We start from the raw sequence: 26,302 nt of genomic DNA on the forward strand, positions 1-26,302 counted from the left end.
AAACAGAGATGGATACAATTCTAAACGAGCAGACCGAAAGCATTGTTTCTCCTTAATCGTCAAAACCGGTGAAAAAACCTGCCTGCTTGTCGAGAAGAATGTACAGGGATGTATCATAATTTTACACGTCGTTCTGTCCTTGTGTGCAAAAGATGGAAAAATTCGTCGGAAATTGGTAATAAACAACAAGGTAAAAAACAAAAATGATAAAAAGTAAAAACACACACCGAAATGATATCGATGTTTCATGATGTTATTTGTCGTTTATTTTTCAAAAACACCCGGTATACGTACGTCGAGACGTGCAATACCTGCCTGTTCCACAACCCTCTATTGATTCTCCGCTATATATACCGAGAGTATCGCTTTACTATATATTTGCATCGAACAATCTGTTTTCAACTACAGATAGGAATCCCGTAAATCAAATTTAATGATCCCCTGGTCTAGTAACTCAGCGGTATTATGGTCTTAATAAACTCTGCCTTTGCGCCTGTAAAATAGCCACGCGCACGAATATTTCAGAAAAATCGCCTAATTAATAGCTGGGCGCTTTCTTGTTACCTCGCGTGTAAACCAGCCTGAAAATCGCGTCCTGTGTCACCATCGCGACGATTTCGATATTAATTAACGGACAATCGAAAGGTAAACAACGAGCGATTACCGGCAAACAATGAAAATTCTGATCGGTTCGGAGGTGCCTCTGTCTGGTGATCGTTAATTAGCCAATTTTAATTGTGTATCGGCTCGTGTCGATTCAACATGGTGTTTCGATCAGGGGCAACTGAATTAAATACGAACAGAGACGTACAAAGGAATATCGACGAAATGCGAACTAGTAGACGAGGCAGGAGGATGGTTTCGGTGGTCGTGAAAAATTGGAAGTTCCTTTTTTTTTTACAGAAATGTTCTGTCCATCACGGATATATTCGTGTTGCCATGGTTTTTCGTATTTTATGGTGTATTTTTGTGGCTACAAAATGATTAAAGAAAGTAATTCTGTACGATCGAATTTAGACTAGAGATGGCATTTGATATATGAACCGTTCGCGAGCCACATTAATCAACTTCACAAATTGAAAAATAGCGAAACACGATGTTACAAACTTTATTCTTTTAAATTAACTTTCGAATTTACTGTTATTTATTTACTTGTCGTAAACGAACTTACGCAAGGAAATCATCTGTTTCTTGAGAAAAATGTTGAAAATCTCGAGCTGGTTATTTTAGCTTTTAAGAAACTCGTATATACGTAGGCAAAAATCCAATTAATTTTATTATACAAAATTGATGAGATTATTGCGATATCGAATATATGTGAGTCCTTCGTAACCTAACGTTTCGAACGAAATGTGTCGTTCTCGCGGGTTTTGATCATTTCTTAACGATTTTTCGGCATTTCTTAAGTTTCCTTAAGTGCCCTAATATTTTTAAATAGGGAGCGGCGTGTGCACACTGAAAAGGGGGAGATTTTAGGACAACAAAGAACAGAGAAACGGCTAGAATAATCTCGTGAATCCTACGACAGGATTTATGGAGCGAGAAAGTCTGGAACCGACGTTGAATTCCTGTGAAACTTGCGCGCTATTGAAACACCGAAACTTCGGTTGCTTTAGCCGCGTTTAATTAGACTTTCGTGGCCGCGATACAAGAAACGTTGAAATATATCTAATTCCGCCGGTGGAAATAGAAATTTACGCGTCGATTCCTCCTCCGCGTCGTTATCCTTTGTCCCCGGAAGCTTTCGTCTTTCATCGACGAAATAACGTCCGCGACTAACGTCACAATCCGAATAACTTCATTCGCCAAACTACAATATTAGCTTGTACAATAAGCTCCTCGACGTTTATCGTTCTGTTGTTTCGAAACTTCTATTGTTGCTATTATTTTCGTTTAAATGAACAGCTTGTTTCTGAAGTATTCAAATCTTCAGACGTCTGTCGAGTCGAGAAACTGTCGGTTTCATCTGCTGCATCAGCAATTTTGTTTTTATATATGTACCTTGTGCATGCGATAACGTCTCTATAAACGCTTCGAGTATCGTTTATAATAAACGTTACGATACAGTAGAAACTTGTTTAACCGAAGTAATCACGACACACCGTACTTTGAATTATTCTAGAAATATCAAATAATTTCGTATAAGAGACCGTACAATATTTTATTCTTATAACATACCATTGATATAGTTTACCATTAATCGATTAATTCATCGTTCCGTTAACCCGGATTATTTGACGATAAAGATTCTTTCTAAGATAAAGTTTCTTTCGTGAAACACATACAACGGCAAGCTTGAGTTAGGTTTTATATCCACAAATCAAAACTGACCTTTGTCTCTCAAATGTCTTTCCTAGATTAAACTCGATCGTAGAAGATCATTTATTCGAATCGTTTATTACTCTTCGTTCATGAAACACGTTACAAAATTTATTGGAAAGCCACGATGGCACGAACACACTTACGATAGATTTCATATTTCGACAAAGTAGATATGTTCTCGATTTACTTTCTATCCTTGGAACGATCACATCGCACGCGAAATCTCCCTGCCAACTTTCAATCCTCTCTCCAAATTCCCTTAATCATCCAGTTAATTTCAATTTATTCAAATTTCCCGCGATTCACCGACGCATCCACCTATGAAAAACTTCTGTTTGTCAATTTGCCCATTTTCGTTCGATGGTACTCGAACGTTCCCTTTGTGACCTATCCATCCTACAGGGGTTCGTTACTTTGTTAAACAAACGGAAAGCTGCAAAATGATGGATGCATTAAGCGAGGAGCTGCGTTAGAGAGTAATTTCAACGAGATCATCGTCAGCAGAGGCTGCAACGTGTGTATAAACCCCGGGCAAAGAGTATCTCCTAAGTTATGTATCTTCTGGAAGCCGATGAAAGTTCGAGGGGGCGCCGTGCAATTTAAAGTTAGCTGCAAGCATGTGAAGCTTTAAGCACCGCGAGCTAGGGAACAGCATACCGGAAATCCGAGCCTTCGCCTAGTCGAACCGGTAACTTTCGTTCCGACCCTGAATATCTATTGTAAAACAATCCATTCTTGAGCAGCGTGTTGGTAAAGGGTAAACTAGGTCGCTTCCGGTCATGTTCGCGTGATTTATCGATCCACAGCGGCCAATTATTTCGACCTTTTGCTATTAGTGAGCTGTGAATTTTTATGCGCTCGTGGGAAATTCGAAAGCGCGAAAATACACAGAGTGCACGTGATATGGGAAAATATATATAAGAGAACGATAGATTTTATGATCATCGGTGAATCTAGCGTTAAGAGTGAGATAAATTAGAGTGTGTTTTGATAACTGTTAGGATACATTGAAGTGGTACGTTTGAAACATTATTTTTTTGTTGAATAAAACGCGAAACGTAGTCACTGCAGCGACGATTCAACAATTGAATCGAAGAGATGAACTGATCTGAATTTCATCAATTTCGTTCGGCTCAATCCGATTTGCATTTCGCTCGGTTAAACTAGATTCTATGATAATTTATAATTGAATATTAGACTGAGATAAATTGGCCTGTGTTTCTATCATTAGCACGGCAAGTTAAGCTACTACGCGTGAAATATTACTTTCTCAATTAGAAAATATCATGACTACAAAGATAGAAGAATTTGATTTCAGCGACGCAAAATACCAGTCTAAATTTGATGAACTTCCTAGAGATTAATTCGATCTCTGCTTAATTCTACAGATCGATAAATGTGTAAAAATCATTATATAAAAAAGCAATATCCATATAACGAACTATTGCCTCGAGCAAATCCTCCAAAAATCAGACGACAATTAAATTAATTCAATATCGAAGCACATCCGGAACGACATTTTTCCCTCGACTACTCGATTATCACTCGACACACAACACGTCTCCATTCTTCTCACATTCGATTAAAGCATCATCAGCAGCCAGTCCTTATCGTCTCCTGACGAAAGACATCGATTCCTCGGAGTAGATCGAAACCACGCGTCCGCCGACGCTTACTTCGCGGAATTTTTTCCGTGGACGAGAGACGTCTCCGGCGCTATTATCCTGAAAGCTCGCGCGCGAGAGGTTCCATTCTGCTCGTCTACTTCACGGAACAATGGTGGCAGTACTTTAAAACCGCCTTCAACCGGCAGAGGGGTTCTGGTAGAAGCCGCGGCGTTTTAGCATGTTAAACGCGTGGGAATTGTCACGGAGTGCTCGTAATTCCTGAAAGAGCTGCTGGGTAGGTTTGTTTGCACGCGCGAGCCAATGCCACGCAATGGCTTAAGGCTTTTTCTTGCGGCGCCGCACCGCCCGAGGATTATTTTCCACAGCTCGCTGCGAAACAAATCGCGCTGATAACGACCAACTCTCTGAACAGCTTTCTATGCCTGTGTAATCCGGTGCAAAGCATCGTGGCAAAGCTTCGCTGACGCTGCGAAAATATAGGGAGAGTTCTCTCCCTCCCTCTCTCTCTCTCTCTCTTTCTCTTTTTTCTTTTCTCCCTTTTCTCGTCCCTGAGACTGTCGACCGTGTTCTTTTGACTGCGATATTGTTCGTTAAACGAATGTTTACGCTTTCACGACCAAGTTCAATGAAAGAGCGGTGTGAAGCTGTAGTTTCGTTTGACATGTTTGTTCTCGCGCGTTTGAACCGATTATGGTTGTCTTCTCTGTTCGTTTCATGGATTTGAGTGATAGCATTGTTTTGCAATGGAGAGGTTTGTCGTGATCGAGGAATGAATTCTATAGGAGTGTCTCGCGTTCGTCTAAAAGATTAATCTTCTTTAATTGTTTGGAAATAATATTCGAGAGATGAAAAGGTATGATATTTCGTTCATCATTAATTGAAGGACGAATTGTATCGCGGAATCTGTTTAAAAGATTAATTGCTTGCTGTAATTTCTTGTGTAAGGTTGTACGGAAATAATATTTGAAAAGTGAAATGGTATGGTATTTCGTTTGTCATAATTGTTCTGACGCATGGTGCTTTAACTCTACTGTAAGCTGGAGAGGTTTATTGTAACTGGAGAACGAATTGTGTCGCAGAATCTGTTTAAAAGATTAATTTTCTTAATCGTAGAAAAGGATTTCAAATAATAATTTCGTTATTGAATGGAGAGGTTTGTCAAGATTGGACTTCGAATTGCACAGGAGTGTCCTGTGTCCGTTTAAAAGATTGATTTTCTTCATTGTATAAAAATCCTATTTAACTTCGTAATGGTGTGTCTGTAGTGAATTGTGTTGAATTAAATACACCAACCATGAAAATAATTAAAATTGAATGTAGATGGTTGAATAATGTAGTTTTATTAACGCGATAACTACTTCGAGCAAGTTTAAGCTTGGTGCAGAATACTCTTGGCCTTTCCCTGTCAGAACTTTGTCAGGAAACATAAATAACGAAGAGCTGTTACTTCTTAAAAGTACGTAGAACAAAAATGAGGGGGAAATACGGTACTTCATTCTGCCGTTCCGAAATTAATTAAGTTGGCGAGTACGAAATGTTGTTTCTGTTGGACGTTGAGTTTGATAGGCTGATAGCTAGTTATTAAATTTCATCTTAATGCAATTTATAACGAGTACCGTAGAAACAATGTATAAAATTAAAATTACGAATTTTAAAACCGATGATTTTTGTACAATTTTTAATTTTATAAATCCTACTAAATGTTTCTTTTAATTGAAAATCCATCTTTTATACTTTCCAATCTACTGCGCACCCAGGAGGGTACTAATATTCAAATTTCTAGAAGAAGATAAAATAAAACTGACCCTATATCATATTGTGGTTACTTCATTCCAATAATTACAATAACGACTGAAATCACAATATGTTTGTTACAACAATAACAAACCATAGACAATTGGAAATATTTCTTTGCGTTTCATCCTCCATCTCCTGTAAACCAAATCTTTCTTTGCTCGCGTGCTTCCCGCGAAACAACCTTTCCACAGCCTGGAAACTCGCATACCACTAAAAAAAATACACAACAACCCATCCTACCAAGCCAGTCACCGCTCTCAAACACTCGAAACCGTCTTTCCACAAGCTCTTCCGCTGTTAGCGAAGTAAGGGAACGATGGGGAAATTAGTTTGAGGGGAACAGATTAGGAGGTGAATTAGCCGTGTTTGCGCAGTCGTCTGCAGAACTTCTAATTCCACGTCGTTCTACTTACGCAGAAATGACTGAGGCGAGCGAAAACGAACACTGGGATTCGCTGATTGCATGCGTTCATTGCGATGGATTACGGTCTACCATATTGTGCGATAACGATGCACAAAGAGAAAGAGAGAGAGAGAGTATATGCTCCTAATTATAAACATTAGAACACTTGTTATCTTTATACAGAAGATCACAGTTGATCTAGATTATTAGAGAAATAACTAATTAGAATCTTGGGTTTGTACAACATAATGATTCAGATTATAGAGCAACAAGTAGTGAAAATTACTTGCAAGAATTTTGAAACAGTATAACGAATTATTTAGCAATTATATAATAGACTCACGAAAACATTCGAGTATTTGATCATTTGAGCACATGATACATTTTTCTTATTTGATTTAATTTCAATTAGAAAGCAAATTACGAATTTATTTCAAATTCAGTATCGACCTTCATTTCTCATTTCACAATAATGAAATGTCAAAAACTTTTGTATAACATACGTAATACATGTATCCAGCAGAATTTTCTATAATTAATATTCGAATAGTTTCATGAGCCACTGTATGTCCAATACAATACTAAAACCTCTATAACATAATTCCTCTTATCCACCGGTTCTATTTTTGATTCGAAACTTCATCTACTAGCTCTATACAGGGTGGTGCATAACTGGTAGCACGATTGGGTACAGAGTGACTCGACGAGTGTACAAAATAAAACGAATATATAGAACGAAATTTGTTCATTTGATGTTTCGTTTCCAAGGAAATCGAGTTAAAAAATTTGTCAGCTATACTAAAACGCGTGGCCAATTCCGAGCTGAACAGGAGCAAACGATCGATAAGAGGATAAACTACACGCAAAAATAAATCAGAAACGTAGAATAAAATTTGTTGATAAGATGCTCCTTTTTCGAGAAGAATACATTTGAAAATGTATCTTTCGCGTGTGCAAGTCCAGTATTCTTAACTAAACATGTTCAAACTTCATTTTCCTAAAGATGAGTATTGACTTATTTTCGCATTTATAACAATCTGCTGCTTATTGTTTATTCGTACCAGTCTGTACTCGGCTAGTTTTAAATATACTTGATAAACTTCCAAACTCGATTTCCTCGGAAACCAGGAGCACCGCGCGAGAAAATTGAACTCCATATTTTATTTTTACACGTAGGATCATCCTGTACCCGATTGTACCCACCAGTTACCAGGGCGACCGCTCTGTGTAATATTAACTACACCGTGTTCAATGAAACTCTCTAAATGAACAGTTCCTTGTCGATATGGAAAATTAATAACATTAGCCAGGCGAAGAGGGAGTATAGGATTCTAGGGCGTTTGCTTCGGTATTCATAAGTCACGACTTTCCTCGTCAACTCTAACAGGTGAGGCGGGGTAATTCAATATCTTACGAGAGGTAATGGCTTTAGGGTTTGACAGTCGTAGCCCCAAGATGAACGTAAACTCTCCATCATCGGAGGAAAATCAACGGGGGGTTTGTAACCGGTGGCGGTGAATGTCGGAACAACCCTGGTTAAAGGAAAGATGGAAAGAGAAAGAGGGGAAAAGCTGTGTAGTTTCGTCAGCAAGATGGATGAGCCTCGGGTCATTCAGAACGGATTAATTTCAATATCCTGTTAATTTGACCTGTCGCGTCGACTTTAAACGCACCCAGCTTTACCTTGCGCTTCATCCCCTGCTGGAAAATTTACTAGAGAAGGGCGATGGCGTTCGTCTTCCCCGCTGCGGTCACGTTCAGGAACGATCGAGCTTTAATCGCTAGGAAATAAACGCTTGCTTCGTTGTGGTAATTGTTTCCAGCTACTGCTATTTCTCGTTCCTACGTGTTCCATTTTCGATGGCACCAACTAAGTGTTAATGGTGAATGTTTAACGTTTTCAGTAGTTTAGAGCTTCGCGTTTCGGATTCTCCATCTTGCCTGAACTACTGAATTTTTTAGCCTTTCGATTTACCGACCATGGAATCTGAGTTACGCAATTTTCAGATACTCGAATTTTTTGCACCCGAAGTAGTCGAAGTTTGAAATTTGTAAGTATGCGATTTTACAAGTTTTCGAGCTTACAAATTTTAGAAAGCTTGCACCTGCGGACACTCCGAGCACAGTTCTACGCGTGTAGAGCTTTTTCGATGGATCCTCGTCTACCAACGAACATAATTGCGTGTTCCTCGATCGACTGCATAAATAATCGCAGCGTCTGCTCCTTTTACATTCGCAAATTTCCAGTACAGTTCAAACGAATGTGCGTTTTTAGAGCATCGGGGAGAAAACATAAATCGGTGGAATCTGCTAGTATTCAATCATTAAATTATGAAGGGTTTTCAGTGAATCCTGTGCATAGGGCACCTGTGAAATTTCAACGCCGTTAAATCGGCCATGAATTATTCCCCCGCTCATTATTCTTCTCTCTTTGTCATCGCGCACTGTCGAATCATTTCTGATACATTAAACTTTTAACCGTTCAATCGGTTTACGAATCTCGATTTCACGTCGTAGTTGATACAATTGTAAAAGAGATATTCCAAATCGAAAATAGAATTTATTTTTAATCCGCGGAAATTTTCTCGCGGAAGCCATTAAGCGTTTGCGATATTTTTAATGAATTTCGATCTCGAAGTCTTGTCTGAAAACGTCCCATCTCGAAACTTCCGAAACCGAGACGCAACTTTTTATGGTGAAACTTCTGTTGGAAATGCTCGACTTTAAAAATTCTTTGTTCCACGATACTGTCTATACCTTTGCTCGTTAAAACTTTCCCCTTGCTACTCGCTAATTTACCTCAAATTTCTTGCGATTTTCATTCTGCCGCATTAACGACTTCCCTAGTTCCCTAGTTTCGAATGATCAACTCATCCTCGAGTATTTAAAATTTGCCTCTTAGTTTATTAAAATTTTACCCGAATTAAGCCTCCCGCTATCTGTAGCGCCGCGAGCCTCCTCTTGAAAAATTTCTCACCTTTTTCTCTAATAGATTCCTGCAAATATCTCTTACAGACATCTGGAATATTTAATTTCTCGTCTGTGTCTTTCGACTTTGTACAGAATTTCGATTTTGCAAAGAATTACAAAGATTATATTATATCATTCATTATAAAAATCCATAGAGTTTGTAATTTCGATGTTTAGAATTTGTTATTTCCGTTATTCCGTGGACAGTGGTAAACAGATAATTAAGGATATTTATTGATAGTGCTTCGATGCCCTGATTTATCCATTATTTGACGTTTAACATACGCAGATACACAAATTGGATAGTCGGTGATTCATCGTTTGTCGTTAAATATTTACCACCTTGTCTATTTGTCAACTTGTCGTTCGCTAATTTGACACTGGCTATCCGGTAATTCGCCACCTCCTCCGGCTAATAATTTGCTCCGATTGGGTGTTGTCGATCGATAACTATAATCACGTCTACATGGAGTTTCTTCAATCAGGGGGAGGAACTCCGGCAGAGTCGTAAAATCGCCTAACATAAAACGTGTAACTGAAGATACCTACGAAACGATCGAATTACGACGCGTCTAAGCACCCTGTTAAATTTAAATGATCAAAACCGTAACATAATTTTTCTTGTAAAACTCGTTCCAGTATCCTTGTTTCATTGCCTGATTTAAAATTCCAAAATTTATAGGGAGCAAATAGACATTTTCTGAATAGAAAATTTATCGAAGGAGATCGTGTCGATAAAATTTTCTCAGAAAACGGTTTAGAAAACATTAGGAAATCGTACCATATAATTATTAAAGTTTATATAATTTATACGTTCACTTGTATATAATTTGCATTATTATTTTTATGTTATTTGAATATTATACTTTTTCATTCTCTTTGCTCGCGAAATTATTTTTCGTAATGAAGTAACTTTATTTTATCAGAAACATGTGACCTGACGTAACAATACTATATATTGGTTTTATATATTGGCATGGAACCATTAGCACATTCGCTACAATTAAAATATGTTTACCAGTTCGCTATATTTTTCTCATCAGAAAGGTTTTTATTTCGAATAATATTTATTTTACCAGCGGCCACTTTCTTCTTTTCTCCTGTTAAATTTTTCTGTCCATATTTGAAAACAAAACATATTGAAAACAAAATTTGAACACAAATATTTGAAACCAAACCACATATTTGAAAACAAAATACAATGGAACCTATGGATAAGCTGCTGGGTAACTGAAAATTAAACACATACCATAACATATCGTACTTTGTTTTAGATTTTTGTTCCCGTGTTGTTATTTACAGTTTCAATTATCTGTAGTATTCGTAATAATGAACTTTCCGTAAATAAATAAATAAAATTAGAAGAAATCGCTAAACTGATTAATCCCCGAAATATCACTTATAAATAGTAAAGTACGTGATAAGCATCGAATTGAATTTGCTGTCGCTTGAAAAATCGCCGGATAATTGGAATCGATCGGGTAATTCGTCACCCGCAGCGTGATCGATGCAAATCCATGCAAATCAAGGCAGCAGTTTGATCCGAAGCTAACCCGAATATAAATAAATAAATTTAGGAGAAATTCACGATTGTGAATTTCCTGTAAATAAATAAACAAAATTAGAAAAGAACCATTAAGCTGCATAATTAGCGAAATATCGCTTATAGAGAAATGAACCTTTCAAACTCATGAAGCTATCGACGCTGGTGATTTGACTTGAAAAATCGCCGGATAATTCGAATCGATCGGGTAATTCGTTACCCGCAGGGCGATCGATCCAAATTAATGCAAATGAAGCCAGTAGTTTGATCCCGTTGCAGGCCGGACTGCGCGCCAGTGGTAGTGGAACGTTATAAATCAGACGTAACAGCTTCGGACCTGAACGCTTGACATAAGGACGCTTGATTGCCGGTATCCAAGCGTGTCGCAAGATTGCCATGCCGAAGCTTGCAATATTCGCCGTTGTTTCCCTTATGGAGAGACGAGCAGCTCGTTTCGAGTACCGAAGTTATAATTTATATCGTGGCGGAAAAACGACGATGGAACAACGCGTAGTCCGTGGCAGCATTGTATCGTAACGCGATAGTTTATGCATTTTTCCACGGAGCTGATCTTTTTTTACGGTTATCGAGGCACGAGCCGTGAATTCCAGTTGAACAGTAAAATTACGATACCCGTTACGATCGCTACGAAATTGTTATCGACCATCCGTTTATCACGTCCTCGGGAAAATTAGTTTTTGTTGTCGCGACATAGTATTATAACCGTTAAAGGTAATGGAATGTTCGATACGATAAATCGCGCGACGAAAGTGGGCCAATGATGTTTATGGCGATCCTCTCTGTTTTGCTTGCTTTATTAGGAGATATTTCATCAAGATCGTAAACCACTCGGTACTACGTGGTACTAAGATTCGGACTAAAGGAAATTTTTCCTGACAAGCACCGGTGAAAATGCATGTGCGATATATCTTCTGTGAGATATAAGGATGCTTTAGAGGGAGATATCGATAACCTGGATACAAATAAATATCGATGAATTAAAATATCATGGAGATACGTATCACATAAGTGATCATTTTCTTAATAATTTCTCATTGACAGACTCCATAACCTTTTGCGTATCGTTACATTTTTCTTAGTTTCATTGTAAATTAGATCGTAATCACATTTGCAAGGATAAACTAATTTTCTAACTAAAATTTACTTATCTCCATTAATCTCTAACTTTATAATTAAGTATCTGGTTAACGCGTTAAGTAATAATGTTACTGGTATAGTAGCAATGTTAATGTAGTAATGTACGTTATTGCTCACTGTTACTTCTGACATAAAGATAATGAAATGTTTGTAACGACTTATTTAATTTCACTTTGTTTAGCTTCGTTTCGAATAAAATTTCGTCAAGCTTAATGGAAATTGACAACAGTGAAGATAAAACGGGAAGATTAAATATGTCGTGACAATCAGAAGTTACAGGTTGGCTAAACGTTGTTAGTTACGCGGCAACGAGGTTGAAACGCTCAGGAGTGTTGATTGTCCTGCGTTTCGTTGGTTTATTCAATTAGGTGACTCTCTGGACACCCGGTAGGTGGTCGTTATCCTCGTCTAAAGCGTACGCGTGTAAACCGCGTATAGGGATACAACAAAACTGTGCTGTACGATAAGCCGAATATCCTTGGCTTTATATATTTATGTATCAAACATTGATAAGTGTTGAGGGGAAAAAAACGACGTCGTCGCGCTAGAATATCGAAAATCGATTACCTTCGCTTTACTACCTGGCTTGTATCTACGAGAAGTGGATGCGCATTGAAATAGATTGAATTCGTAGTCGCACCTTCGAAGGAATTTCGAGCCGAAAGTCACATCGACAATTTTTTCGGCTATCGATCGACCTGTGTACCTGTGAAACTTACTTTATTTTATTTATCGTTATTGTTTATCGTTATCGTTTACTGTTGAAACTTAACTGTCGAAGTAATACCATTGGTATCTTAATTCACATTTTAGTAAATGTTACTTAGAAACACCAAGATGAAATAAATCATTATTTTTTTTTGTAAGCTCTTTGCGTTTCCTAAAAATCTTGTCGCTTTCGTGAAAATTATGTCGCTTTTTTTATATGATAATTTTGCGAAGATACAATGCTTGCAGTTTTTTCCTCAAATTTTACTATGAACTTCTCGTACAACCCGATAAATATTCAGTTCCTCGACAACGTTAAACGCTTCGTCCACGTAATAACTGGTAACAACTTGCTACTCGCGCGATCCGGTTAATCATACACCCTTTACTCAAATTAAAACTGAAGCGCCCTTGAGTAGCTTGCTCGTAGCCAACAGTTCATAGAACACGCGAAGCCTAACCTAGCGTCGCAGAGAGTTCAGTGTTTGTTCAACATGGGGCTACGCTATATCTGATCTATGCGCATAGAAATTGCGGCGTAAGCTGCGCACCGCGGCGGGAGTAAGTCGGCAGACGGAGATTTAGATTAGACACGGATTAGTCTGGACAAAACTGCAATGTTGGGACCCGTAGATTTCCGGATTCGATCGTTTGCTACACGTCTGCGGATACGTCCTTCCACCGACCGGACAAATTAGATTGCGAGAAGCACGTGTGTCGCGTGGATTCGTCGCGAGACATCTTTGTCGCCTCGGCTTTTCCGCCCGCGAGATATTGAGCAAATTGAAACGAGCTTTCTCTTCAGACAAGCTTTGATCCATATAGAATGAAGTTTGGGGTCAAGATAGAGGGAAATTCAGTAACGAAAGTTTGTCTGACTTGCGAATTTTGGCCACTTGAAAAGCGTTATCTGACTAGAACTTTGTTTCAGCTTTAAATTAATTAACACTTCGACTGTCGGGTTATTCAATTTTTTGGAACCATTAAAACAAGATGAACACGAACCAATAAATTTCTGATAATCCGAATGACTGAGATAACGTTGTTAGGAAAAAGTGTACAAAATTTGATACAATATGATATTTGTAGCATAGTTCGATCTGCTGCGATTGCCAGGGAAAAATATATGAAATTCGCGCGACAGTCAATGAGTCAAATGAATAGAAATGATTTGTTAGCCTGGATGAGATTTTGCTCTAGATGTCAGTGAATAAAATTCGATGGATTTTTCTTCTGTCGTAGATATCAGTGGACAAATTTTCCTCTAGATGGAATTTTCCCCTGCCAATGTGATAATTGTCACCGATTCAAATTTCCTACGGATAAAATTTTCCTCTAGCGATAACTGGAATTTCCTCCTAGAGATGTGATAGTCGTCGGTGAATGAAATTTCCTTTAGATGGAATTTTTCGCTAGCAACGTGACAATCGTTAGTGAATGGCATTTCCATTGAATGAAATTTTTTCTAGCCTTGCGATAGATATCAGTGAATAAAGTTTCCTCTAGCGGTGGAAAAGATCTTTTTCGCGTACAATCGCTCCGCAGCTTGGAAAATATTCTTTTCCTAAATTGGCAAGTCAAAATTGCCGCTTTTTCTTCGATTTTGCCTACATGAAAACATGTTCAAACTCGTCAACGAGAAACGATACATAAATTAGTCCTATCAATTGGAACGTGGTGAAATCAGTACGAATTTAGACTGGCAAAGAATCGAATACTTCCGGCTAATGATAGATCGATTAACTGACAGTAAATCGATCCACATTAATGCAAATGGAGCCAGGTCTGATCGCGTTACAACCTCTGGTACACTTGCATCGCTGGCTGAACGTATAAATCAGTCTTAACAACATCGAATCGCAACGTCTAACGTAAGGTCTGTCATGCTTGACCCTCACCCTGAAAACATTTATGTTACATCCTCTAGATTCAACTCTTGGCTATTTTGCGTCTCTAACAACATAAGCCAAATGTTTGATCCCACCGCCTAATCAGAATTGATCAATCGATTCACGGTGATGAATTGATTGATCACCACGATCGATCAATTTCATCGACCCTCAATACCTTCTCATAATGTTAATAAAGCGAACCGTTTCTGCCCATTTTGCATAGAAATAAAATTATCCTGCGAAGCTTTGTTCGTCTTAAACGTATTTTTATAATTTTCAAAATGTTACAATGTAAATGATACAAGCGAGGATATTTCTTAGCCTTGCCGATTATTTATTCGCTTAATCATAGTAATCTTAATAATATTGTAGTATCGTAACTACCATAATTAATTAGTTTATCAATAATAAATGGATTAAACAGAAAACAACGGTTATTTAACATGAACTAATCGTAAGAACGTATTATAATTAATTAACAACTCTCGTCAACACAGATTCAACTCTCTCTCTCAACAACGCTAACAGCACTATCTCGACAACGCAATCCGCACTCTCTGGCTTCTCAACTCATACTGCCGTTAATTCGTTTATGTCTCTTAGCAACTCTTTGTCTTTTGTCTTATATCTTTTGTTTAAGCCCCATCATGCACATGCTCAGCAACCGCTTGTTTATAATTCGCACGACACCCCCCCCCCCTCCAGACCCCTCGTCCACGATACTACAATATACAAAAGTTCGACGTTTTCTATCTATTAGTAATAGATGTATTTAAATGTTAGGATTAACGACTAGAAATTTAATAGACAATTTGAATGACAATAGTTATAACACCAGACTATGAATTTTTATGAATTTTTTATCAACGCGACTACCGAAATTCCTTTGTTTGTTGTATCGTATAAACCCGTCTGTGAACTTCGTGACAACCAAATGCGGATTTACATTTTTACAGAACGCCATTTGAAGAAATTTTGTTATTGCCTATGCAATTTGCTCTCTGAACGTTATAAGAAATGCGAATTTCTATTTTCCCGACACACAACTAAAGAAATTCTTCTATTTGCAATATAATTTGCTGTCTGAACTTTATACGAGCTAGCAGATGAATCTCTAAATGCCAATTCCCCGATCGTCTCGTTAGTACGAGAGTAACCATTTGCATAGTAGCAAAATCAATTGGAAAGCGCGTATCTCTCGATATCCATCGAAGCGTAGCTTTCAAACTTGATCAACTTCCGTGCACAACAAACTGGAAACAAGCCGCGGTATTTATACCGTAGCGCTCAATTTCCCTGCAAAAGAATGCAAAAGAAACCGCAAAACCGCGAAAGCCAGTATCCAGAATGGAGTACATCGGCAACTTTCTTCCCCTTGCAGCCCTCGGTCCTTTCCTCGTGGTCGCGTGTGGCTAAAGTAAACAAAGAGAGGGCTCGTTGCAATGCAAATTCACGACGGTTCTCGCGATTACAAAGCCATTAAAGAGCAGCCTATGCAAATGAGAGCGCGTTATATCCCTCCCCGTTATCGTTTTTCTCGCGCTTCTCTCTTGTGTCTTTTTTCCTTTCGTCCTTTTCTAACTCTTGGCCGGGCTTTCCTCTTCAGCTACTACTTGGCAACGACGGAAGAGGAGTCGGCGGTGCAACATTTGTACAGGATATCCACGAAGACCGGTGGAGGGCGGAAACCAAAGTGTTTAAGCTGTGGCATCGTACGGGAAACCGATAGGAACCGGTGCCTCTACAATACCGCGAAATTTTCCACGGATCATTCGCATTACGTGCTCACTTGCGCCGGACCTGGAGTGCCTGACATCGCCATTTACAACAAGGTGAGTTTAAACTACGTATGGGTAACGCGTAGAAAGTCGTACACTTGAAACATTTTGGTCGCGCGATGTTTAATTCCAATTTTTGAAATTTTACTGTCAAGACACCTTATCGATCTCTGCGATATAATCTAATTTTATGAATTTCTTCCGCTGTTTGTTTCGTGGAGTTAACTAATTATGCCACGATAAAATTTATTCTGAGAAAGATGATATTTATGATCGATATATTTATTTATCGTGAAGTAATCTTATTATCTAAGGCTAATAGAGATTAGCCTCAATCCGATTGAGTGTCAAGCTACAGATAAAATAGAGAAATTTCTGTCAAATTGATAAAGAGACTATCGCGATTAAATCTCACAATAATATTTAACGCCTGCAGTCTACTAATGGAGCATAGAATCAAAACGGTAATTACTAGCGTAATTAGTATCGAATTAATCATGAACTAACCACTGACTGTAATCGGTGTTTGTATCCATAATTCGTTGCGTGCATGCAGCGACTATAGAGTCGGCGTTAGAGATAAAAGGATTAAAAAGTTTCAAATTGAAATCCACGTTCGAAGGAGCGGAAAATTCTTCGATATAACAATACGACAATAGCTGAACGGAAGAATAATTCGTGTTCTTTCGAAATTTTGCTTGGTATCTCACTCTTGCTTCACGCCTCGACAAAATTGGCAGACGTATTTCACCGGTGATATTCCATCTCTGAGACCCGAAAGGTCTCGAATCCATTTCAACTGCCGCGAAAATCTGTTTGCCATGGATTCGCCGAATTTTAATCCCACACATACGACATAATTTTCCCTAGCTACGTTTCCCTCTATAACTCACGCAAATATATGTATTTCGTCGTTTCCCACTGGCAGCTCCCTTCGGCTGACTGAATAAACGAACTAGCTGACATGTTTCGCGTCGGTTCTTCGCTAAAAAAAACGCAGACCAGTCTGGTAGAACGACAATGACGCATTTCTTTCAAAATTAATCAATTGTTGTATACAAAATTTTCCAGCGTTCACGAGTCTCGGTATAATTATTACGTTTGTACGGCATTCGTTCTTCCAACCTGTTAATTTCAAAGTAATTTGGGAAATCGTAACACGCACGAACAACAAGGAATAATTAAAAGAACAAAGAATTAATTAAATAACAACAAGGAATAATTAAAATCTTGCGAAGATGTTGATTATTAGCGAACAATGGATGTTAAGTCCATTGATATTTAGATCTTCAGAAACGCGTTTGCAAAGCAATTACGATTTTGTTCGATCTTAAAGTTTGCTAAAGCGCAGCACAAATTGAAAGGGAGCCAATGATCAAAACCTGACCTAAATCCTGACGTCTGAGCAACAAGAGCGGCGAGAACGAAGAAAGAAATGCGAAAGAATTGGAAGATTCGATTTCTAGGGTCGTTCGGTGCATAAGCAACGGCCACCGATAAATCGTCGATCCTCCATGGGCCGAATGATTTGTCAGTGTCCAGGAAGCGGTGGCGCTCGGGCCACCTCGACGGTTCTCTATCTATGTTTTGTGCTGGCGCTTATTGTCAAAGAGTCACCTCCTCGTGGGAAAGCGAGGCGAATAGACGCGACAGATTTAAACGCGCGAGTAGAACCGGCGACCTGACTATCCGGTATCCTCGATAACCCGAATTTCCAGCGCCGCCACTAAAATCTTCTTTACCTCTCAGCGCATCGTTCGCAGAATTTCAGCCTGGCGAGCTTTATTCAAACGATCTGTCTCGTCTCTAACCATACCGGTGCTACCATCGAATTTATTTGGAAATATTGAACTTATAGGAAAATAAAATATTGAAAGTCGGATTGTAAATCCTGGCGATTCCTTCCGATCTTATTCCTTAATACTTTTCCTGTCTGGAACTTTCTAGCATTTATTTCACTTTCCACGGATAATATCGTGAAAGAGGTCGTAAATGTCTTTTAATGTTTTCGACTTACTACAATTCAGCACGATTACGCAATTGAATGAAATAAACTCAAAGTCGACCGTGAGTTTTGACAATTTTCTTTCCATCTTACGCCTCTTAATCATTTCCATGTAATTTCTATTCGTTGTTTTCCTCCTCCGGCATTTGCTTCTTCTTTCGTTGGGTAATATCGAGAAAAGATCGTAAAAATGATTAATTTCGATCGATGTTATTACGAATTTAATAGAATCAAGATTCCTGATGTTTCCTAGCGTTTCTCGATGGATCTTGGTTTCAACCATCTGTTTCCTTTCAACGAGTGGTATTCTACGATAGGAAGTTTGTAATTTTAATTGAATTTCGTAATTTCCATAACCCTGGCCAACGTGGCCGCTATCTTAGCCCCACGAGGAGCTTTTTCTCGTTCTTCGCGGCGAGTTTCATTTTCTCCGAGCATATTTAAAAGCGTGGAAAGTTTATTTGGAAATATTCAAACGAAAATTGAAGTTATCGCGGGCTGCAGTTTTGTTTCGTCCCTGCTACCGCCCTCTCATCCCCCTTCTCGTTCAACTCTCAACCGATCGAATTTTAATTTAATTTCTTAATCCTGCTCGTTTAAGCTCGCTTCACCACCGTCTTTTGCTCCGTCGCGAGCGAAACGTTTTATTGCTCTCTCCTTCTTTTTCGCTCTGTTTCTTTTCACTTTCCCCTCTCATCTGCCGGGGCTTCTGAAAATTTCTATGAAAGTATTAAAATTTAATTGTATACCTTTTAGCGAGAAATACGTAACAAAGAAGGGAACGACCGAGAAGGAAGGATGGCGGGGCTGTTATCCAATGAATTCTAAAATTATCGCTTTTAACCGTATCGCCAGCATCAGAGAGAATGAATAGAGTATTAAACAATCAGGTTATATGCTTTATAATCGTTTAACAAATCGCCAGCAACAACCTCTAACGGTTCGCTGCGAGGGAAATACGATACCGTTATCAGTTCGTCGAATTAAATAAATTTTCCCGCCGTTCAACAAACAGCAAACACGATTCGACTAGCTCAGCCATTTTGTTCCACCTCCGTGATCACGCGTACACGAGTTTCGATGTCTGACAACGATTACGTGCATACGTAATTGCATCACTGCGTTATTCGAAATCGATACGCGCTGCAATTTTTAGTTTCATACTTATTTACTTTGTAAAAATTTGCTCGACGACTTTTCCTTTTTACAGAAATTTTCTTCGCTCTGCTTTTCGATCAGTGCTAGTTCACTCAAAGGATGGGCTTTGAAAGTGGTCTTTGGATTATTTTGTAGAATTTGAGCGGAATTATCATTCGACGGTTTCTTTAACGCAAACTTTACGTTTTCGTTACACTCCAGAGTTACGATTATGCGTAATTACTATAACGCGGATATTTATACAGTTGCAGGAAATTTGAAAGTGGAAAATTATGGAACACACATAGCATGGAAAAATATATAAGATATTGGAAGTATAGCGCTTGCTATATTACTTGGTAGGTGAAAGAATCTTTTACCGAGGTTCTACCTTCTTAATTATATTCTAGAAAATATGAATTTGCATAAAAATCCGCGGTCTAATAACAATCACTTTACCACAATATACGAACAATTTTATTTTTTTTTAAGCAAATTCGCTTACTGCATAGCGGTAACAAAGGATTTTTCATTCAGCTCTTCGCTCTGCTTTCATAGAATAAAATATTTCACTTCTAAAAACAATGATCTGACCAAGTATACAGGCTGACGTTTTTCAACGTTGTAATTCGATAGCTTATGCTGTGTTTCATAAATATGAAAATTATAATGCGCTCTGAAATATCAAACAGATCTGACAAAATATGTGAAATTCAAACGAATTCGTAACTGGTTCGATATAAAGAGAGAAAATGAATTTGTCCGCCTAATGCTTCGTTCGTGCTTTTTTACTTTTTGATATCATCGAAACGTAAAGTTTCCTTTCAATAAGAGATGCGAGTATTCTATTACATTCCAAAATATCAAATAGGTACAAGTTCACAAGAATTACAGCTCGAGTTTCCTCTGACGACTACGATGGTATTCCAACGATGAAAGTTTCATCCGCGTAGAACTCGAAAACGTTTCCTCGCGCCTCGATTCCAACACTCGAACTCGCACGCTTCCAAAACACTTGTGTATCAACTTTCGATCTCCTGCTCCCCTGCTCCTCAACTTCTAATAGGTCAAACGGAAACTTTCAGTGCTTTCTCAAATTCCTTGCAGCCGTTGCAATTTCAATAAACAGTCTCGTTTCCCTTCTAAGTTTCGGCATTCGATTTGTGTTGCGTATCAAAGGTACGAGGGAAACCTGTAAAAAATGCGGCAGATGTTCGTCAATTACCTTTAGCCATATCAAATGTGTTACTATGCCGCGAATATCTACGCAAACAAATATTTTCATAAAGATCATCAAGGAATTGAAACCTAAACAGAAATCTGCTTTATCTATTAAATGTCATAGTGTGTACTCTGTTTTGGATGTTCTGTATATGTTCGTAAAAGTTGGTATCGAACTCGAAAAGTGCATAGTGCTGGCCAAAATCAGTAAAAGGGTCCAAAAACCATTAGTTTGCAACTTACGAGATGCTTGGCGCATAAAACTATAATTTATAGCGTACAGCTTCGTTGAATGAGTCGATACAACGAATCGTAAACTTCTGCCAAGTGATAAAAGAGAACTGCCGGGCATCTTGCGACACGTGCGTGCATCTACGAGCAGACGCGTAGAAGTGTGCGCCGAAACGAACGAGGAACGTATCGAACAATACAGTGACAAAAACTTGTCGTAATTCCAAAATTAATAATTTTCAGACACTTGCTTATTCAGATATTTTTGCTCGTTTTAACGACTGCGCTCCTGAAGCTTGGCACCAACCGTAAACATCCTGTGGGTGCATTCTGTGCATTCTTACACCTTCAATTTAATAAAAAAAAAAATTAACGGCCTATTTATCGCAAGGCGCGTACACTACAGCGAATTATTAAGTTTCCTGCGTTCTCAAGCGTCTTTCTGCCAACGATCCTCAAAAAAATGTATGTATTATAGCACTTTGTTAATCGGTAGGTAAGTTACGCGAAACCGATACGTACCAATAGTGTCTAATTTCGTTATAATCCAAGAATTTCTTTCCCGCACATTTTTACCTTCGTGTTTCGTTGTAACCAGAAGATTCTATTCATAGGACTCGCGGCGCAATCGTACGGAACAAAATCGACATGTAAAACATCGCGCTTCGATCTTGCTCGACCGTACACTTCTACATTTTATCGCTAAAATGAAAAATATTAAATGAAGATATAAAAAGTGGAGGATCGTACACTTAAATGTACAGATCGCAGCGTACACTTAAATCTACAATTTTGCGTGAGTTTCTCACACTCGAAGCTAAAGTTCGTTCAAGCGGTGAAACGATGAGAGGCGTCTTCGCGAGAGAAGCATCGATTATCCTCGAGCTGGTAATTGGATTATCGCTCCTGGGTAGGTGTCGAGGGATGGCGTTTGTCTCGATTGACAAAAACGAGCATGGAAAAAGATGAGAAAAAGAGAAGAGGAGGAGGAGGAGGAGGAGGAGGAAGAGGATTCGACTATTCGGCTTGTCGAGGCGGCACGATTACAGCCGATAATTGGCTTTCCTCGCGGACAAACGCTGTAGACTCTGGGAGAGACTAATTTCCTTTTCCTCGAAGGAGAACCCAGCCGGCGGAAAGTGTTCTTTCTGTTCTTGCCGTCCATTGGCGAACAATCATGGCGGACAGGGGAGGAAACACTTTGCTCGGTGACGTTGGATCGACAGGGATTCCACGAGCAGACGCGATAAGTAGCTGATAAGAATGAAATTTTTGACGGTGCTAGAGACCCGATAACGCGAACCGTGGTTTTTATGATACGCTAAACGATCGTGCGAATAAATCTAATGGTGGAAATTTAATGGCGTGAGAACGCTTCGTCGCTTATCAGAGCTTGATGATGAATAACTGAATATTTTTCGTTCTGAGTTATCATATTTTGGAGAGTCGCGAAAAGTGATTAGTCTAATGCTATTCTGCTTTCGAATGATTTATGGCGTGGGTACTTATGTCGGACCGCGTGTGTGATCAGCGAAAATCGCGCTCTTGTTCGAAGCTTATCTTTCGAGTAATAAATGATTTAATTTCACGGTAAGCAATGTTTAATTAGATGTGGAGGAAATAGAGAGGAACGGGCGAAAGTCAAGATAAATGGCCGCGCGGAGAGCGAAATTTACAGAAAGAGAAAGTGAGTGGTAGAAAAGATATATAGACTGCAGGGATGTGTGAAGAAAACACAGGAAAGGAGTGGACACTAGTGGAAATAAATTGAAGTCGATTGACTGATTTATTAGATTTCTAGAAACTTGAGTTTTAGGGCCATCGATCTTTTATCATCTCGACTGCTTAATTAAATACTCAGAATGGTAATTTATATTTAGTAATCTTATTCTATTTATCTTGATGGTTCCTCGTAGAGTTATTTTTCAATTAATAAAAAGTTTCTTATATTCGATGGAAACGTGCCAGTAACTATCCCTTTCGATTTTATGCCAAAGATATTTCCAGATTTTTAAGTATCGAAAGTCTTTGCGTTTGTTAAAACGAGAACAATATTGAAACATAAAAATCGAAGAGCTGCATAAAGGCGAGGAATTCAAATTTTAAATATTACAAGTTCTTACGTCCAAAGACGTCGGAGAAGCGCGAAAGCAACGAAACAGACGCAAATCGTGATCTCCTGTGTCGAATTTATCCCGCGATGTCCCATCGAGATTCGAATATCAAAGGCAAGAAAATGAGAGTGATTCTATCAACTAATACACCAAGGTGTTGGTCTGTTCGGGCGATTTATAAATTTTGAATCAATCGCGTGGAAACTCCGGAGAAGCGAGTCGGTAAGTCTATGAGCCGACTGGAAGATTAAACGAGCAGAATAATACATTAAATTCGGCGATGGTTCTCGCCTGACGTAAAGCGTATGTACGTGCTCGACGTTGATGCATGATGGCTTAAAAGTTGGGTCATCTGTTCATAAGATCGCAGGGCAAAGCCTTCGATTTTAAGTCGCCGCGATAAGGGTTGAACTTTGTTTTTCACATGAAATTTGTCTTCTATCCTTTTAACATGATATTTCTTCATTTGGAGGAAATATATGTAAAACGTCCAAATAATATTCATTATAGTAATACGTGGAATAATTCTCTATCCTAAATTTCATTTTTCTAATTATCTTAATAAAAATATGAATTCGCATAAACATTCGTAATTTATAAAAACGGAAAAAATGGAGAGTGTCAAGTCTGAGCATTTCTCAAAAAACCAAGATATATTTTTCAATATACATATAATGCCACCACGTTTAATTCCCCCATAAATGTTATATCAAAATAGGACGTGTTATTCCTCGTTCGATCCTACGTAATTTTCAACTGTTTCTTGCGATTTTGCGCAAAAGGTACGTCGTACGTACACCTCAATTTCTAGTAAAACCACCGTAAAATTTAGAAAATTTTTATTCGGATTCGTACGACATAGCCAGCGATAAAAAGACAATCGCAAGAGCGTACGATCAAACGTTACGTTGAAAATTCTTTAGAACTGACATTGCTCGTTGTTCCCGTGGACCTTTATATTCCAAATTGAAATTGATTTGCCTCTTATTACGTTTTAATTTTATAATGAGATTCTTGTTAAAAGAAAATCCAATTAACAGATTAATCTACAAAGTGTGGTCTCGTATCGTTAAATCTCGAAAATTCACAGAACGTGAACGTACGAAACCACGAATAAGAGATAACATAAACTCTGCTGCTGTTTAGTATTCTTTCTTCTATTTCCACTGTCTCGCGAGATATATGTTCCTCGTTGAAATAATTCCTCGAGGGTTCGTAAAACGAAGAAGAGAAGGCTTAAAGAGAGAAAATTGGCGAAGCTGGCGGTGGAAAGCTAGTGGACTAACTACTTAGTAGATTCTATCAAGGACAGTAGATGGTAAATCGAAGCAGTATGTGTGTGTAAGAATCGACGTGTAGGCGAAAAGTTCAGGGAATAGGAATCGCCGTGGAAAATCCTCTGGCGGCAGAAGGTGGCGCCGTGTAGTAAAATAAGGGTAAATTAAGGGTCCAAGTTCGAAGAGGTCCTCTGAGAGGATGGCGAGACGCCTTTCGGTATCGATTGAAACTTAGACGCCACTGTTTTTCTACCAACCGTTCCCACCCGCTATTTGGATAAATATTGAACGACCGTGAACCGAGGATCTTCGATAGCTTCTAATACATAGAGCACTGAGCAAAAATCTTGGGCCATCTACCAAATGGTAATACTTTAGCTTTAGAGACGAGTAAAAAAATAAAACGAAAGCGAGGAGACAGAAAAATATTATTTGGCTAAAGATAATTATCACGTTTCGGCAGCAACGATTCTTATGCAAATGCCGTTGAATAATTTTTCGCCAGAGCTCACTCTGTTACAATTTTACTATTCAGGTTATTCAAAAAACTTTCTTTCTTCTCTTAACATGGTTTCAATGAGTCCACGCGTATTTTATAATTAGTATGACACTCTATTGAAATATTCCTATAAGAATTTATGTATTCGTGATATCAACAAAAATTATTACAAGCAAGATTTTTAGTTTCTTTGGTATTTGAACGTATTCGGAAAGAATATCCAGGATAAATTCTTGGTACACGTTTTGCTAACAAAGATCTTAGAATGAAATAACGAAATAATCCTAAGAAAATTGCATATTGTCCTCGCCTACGGAAAGGGAGGATCAACAAGATATTAATATAATATTAAATCTATTTTGTACGCTAGTGCTTCGTAGTTTCCCCGCGTTCTCTTCATAATAAGCGTAATGAACTCTAAACATACATTTTCATCTCATGTACATCAAAATTCCCCAGTTTTAAACATGCATTTAAATTCAACTAGTGTAAAATTTAATATCAAAGAAATTCCTGAAACTAACGGGTGATACCATTTATGATATTTTAAACATAATAAATGTATTTGTACTGATAACAAAATTCTATGAAATACGGTAAACGTAATTACGAAAAACGTAAAACTACATAAAATACCACCTATAACACTAATATAATAAAAATGAAACTTAATCCACCTTGGAAAATTGACTTTCTCTACTTTATCTCTATGGGAACGATGTTTGTCACATTTCCATGCAATTCGCTCTTTCAGGATTCTTCGAAGTTGCTGGCATGGGAGGAGAACGAGGCGGTTTCCGAGATTATCGCGGAGAAATCGCAACCGGTGGTGCGCCGTTACAAGGTGCCGGTTCCCGGAGGATTTGAGGCCCGTGTCAGACTACTGATTCCACCAAATGCTGATTTGTCGGGCGTCACCAAATATCCCATGCTGATTTTCGTGTGAGTAATCTCATTTCTGCACACGGATATACAGACACAGGGTAACCGGGTTCGTAAGACTAAAACCACGAATAAAATCAAGGAGTCCTAAAGGAAGGTAGTTAAGAAGTTACTATTTGAGTCATGCTACAAAAGGTTAAGAAAATATTACGACGCTTTTAGCACTTTTGGTACTTTCTAGCGGTCAAAATAAATGGAAATTGGTTTGTGTTTAATTTAGAGACGCTCGCCATAGGAGACTCCTACACCCATATCGTCTGTATTATGTAAAAGATTTTAAAGTTTCATTAGTACTGTAACGAGATACAACTGTTATAATTATATTGGTTATATTTAAAAACAATCTAAAAATGTATGTATTAGAAGCTACGAGGTATTTATTGCAAACATACATATTCAATAAAAAATCTATATTAGAAGAGAATAGACATTTTAAACATATAACAAGTGTTAAATTAATAATGATAATGGGTAATTAATTTTGGCGATCTCTACGAAATATATACTTGCGTTAAATATCTTGTAATTTCTACGAATACCCTTAGGTTGGTTTCAAACTTTACCAATATAATCTCGATAGTCGAGTCTCATAATAGTGTTAATGAAATTTCTAAACGTCTCGTATAACACGCACAATATATTCATAACGGTGTCTGCAAGTATTCGAATTTCATTAT

At 38.2% G+C, this 26,302-nt stretch overlaps 1 protein-coding gene across 4 annotated transcripts in view; it reads left to right on the plus strand.

Moving 5' to 3' along the window:
• The window catches only part of LOC117216798 (venom dipeptidyl peptidase 4-like), a 303,125-nt gene that overhangs the window by 253,761 nt on the left and 23,062 nt on the right, over positions 1 to 26,302 (plus strand). For all 4 annotated transcript variants that reach the window (XM_033463831.1, XM_033463833.1, XM_033463832.1 and 1 more), the window contains 2 exons: positions 16,028 to 16,253; positions 25,438 to 25,625. In XM_033463831.1, coding sequence (XP_033319722.1) covers positions 16,028 to 16,253; positions 25,438 to 25,625 — 414 coding nt within the window. The remainder of the gene's footprint in view (positions 1 to 16,027; positions 16,254 to 25,437; positions 25,626 to 26,302) is intronic.

The sequence above is a fragment of the Bombus bifarius genome, unplaced genomic scaffold (assembly GCF_011952205.1).
Source record: "Bombus bifarius isolate JDL3187 unplaced genomic scaffold, Bbif_JDL3187 scf7180000007973, whole genome shotgun sequence".
In the NCBI taxonomy this organism is placed as follows: domain Eukaryota; kingdom Metazoa; phylum Arthropoda; class Insecta; order Hymenoptera; family Apidae; genus Bombus; species Bombus bifarius.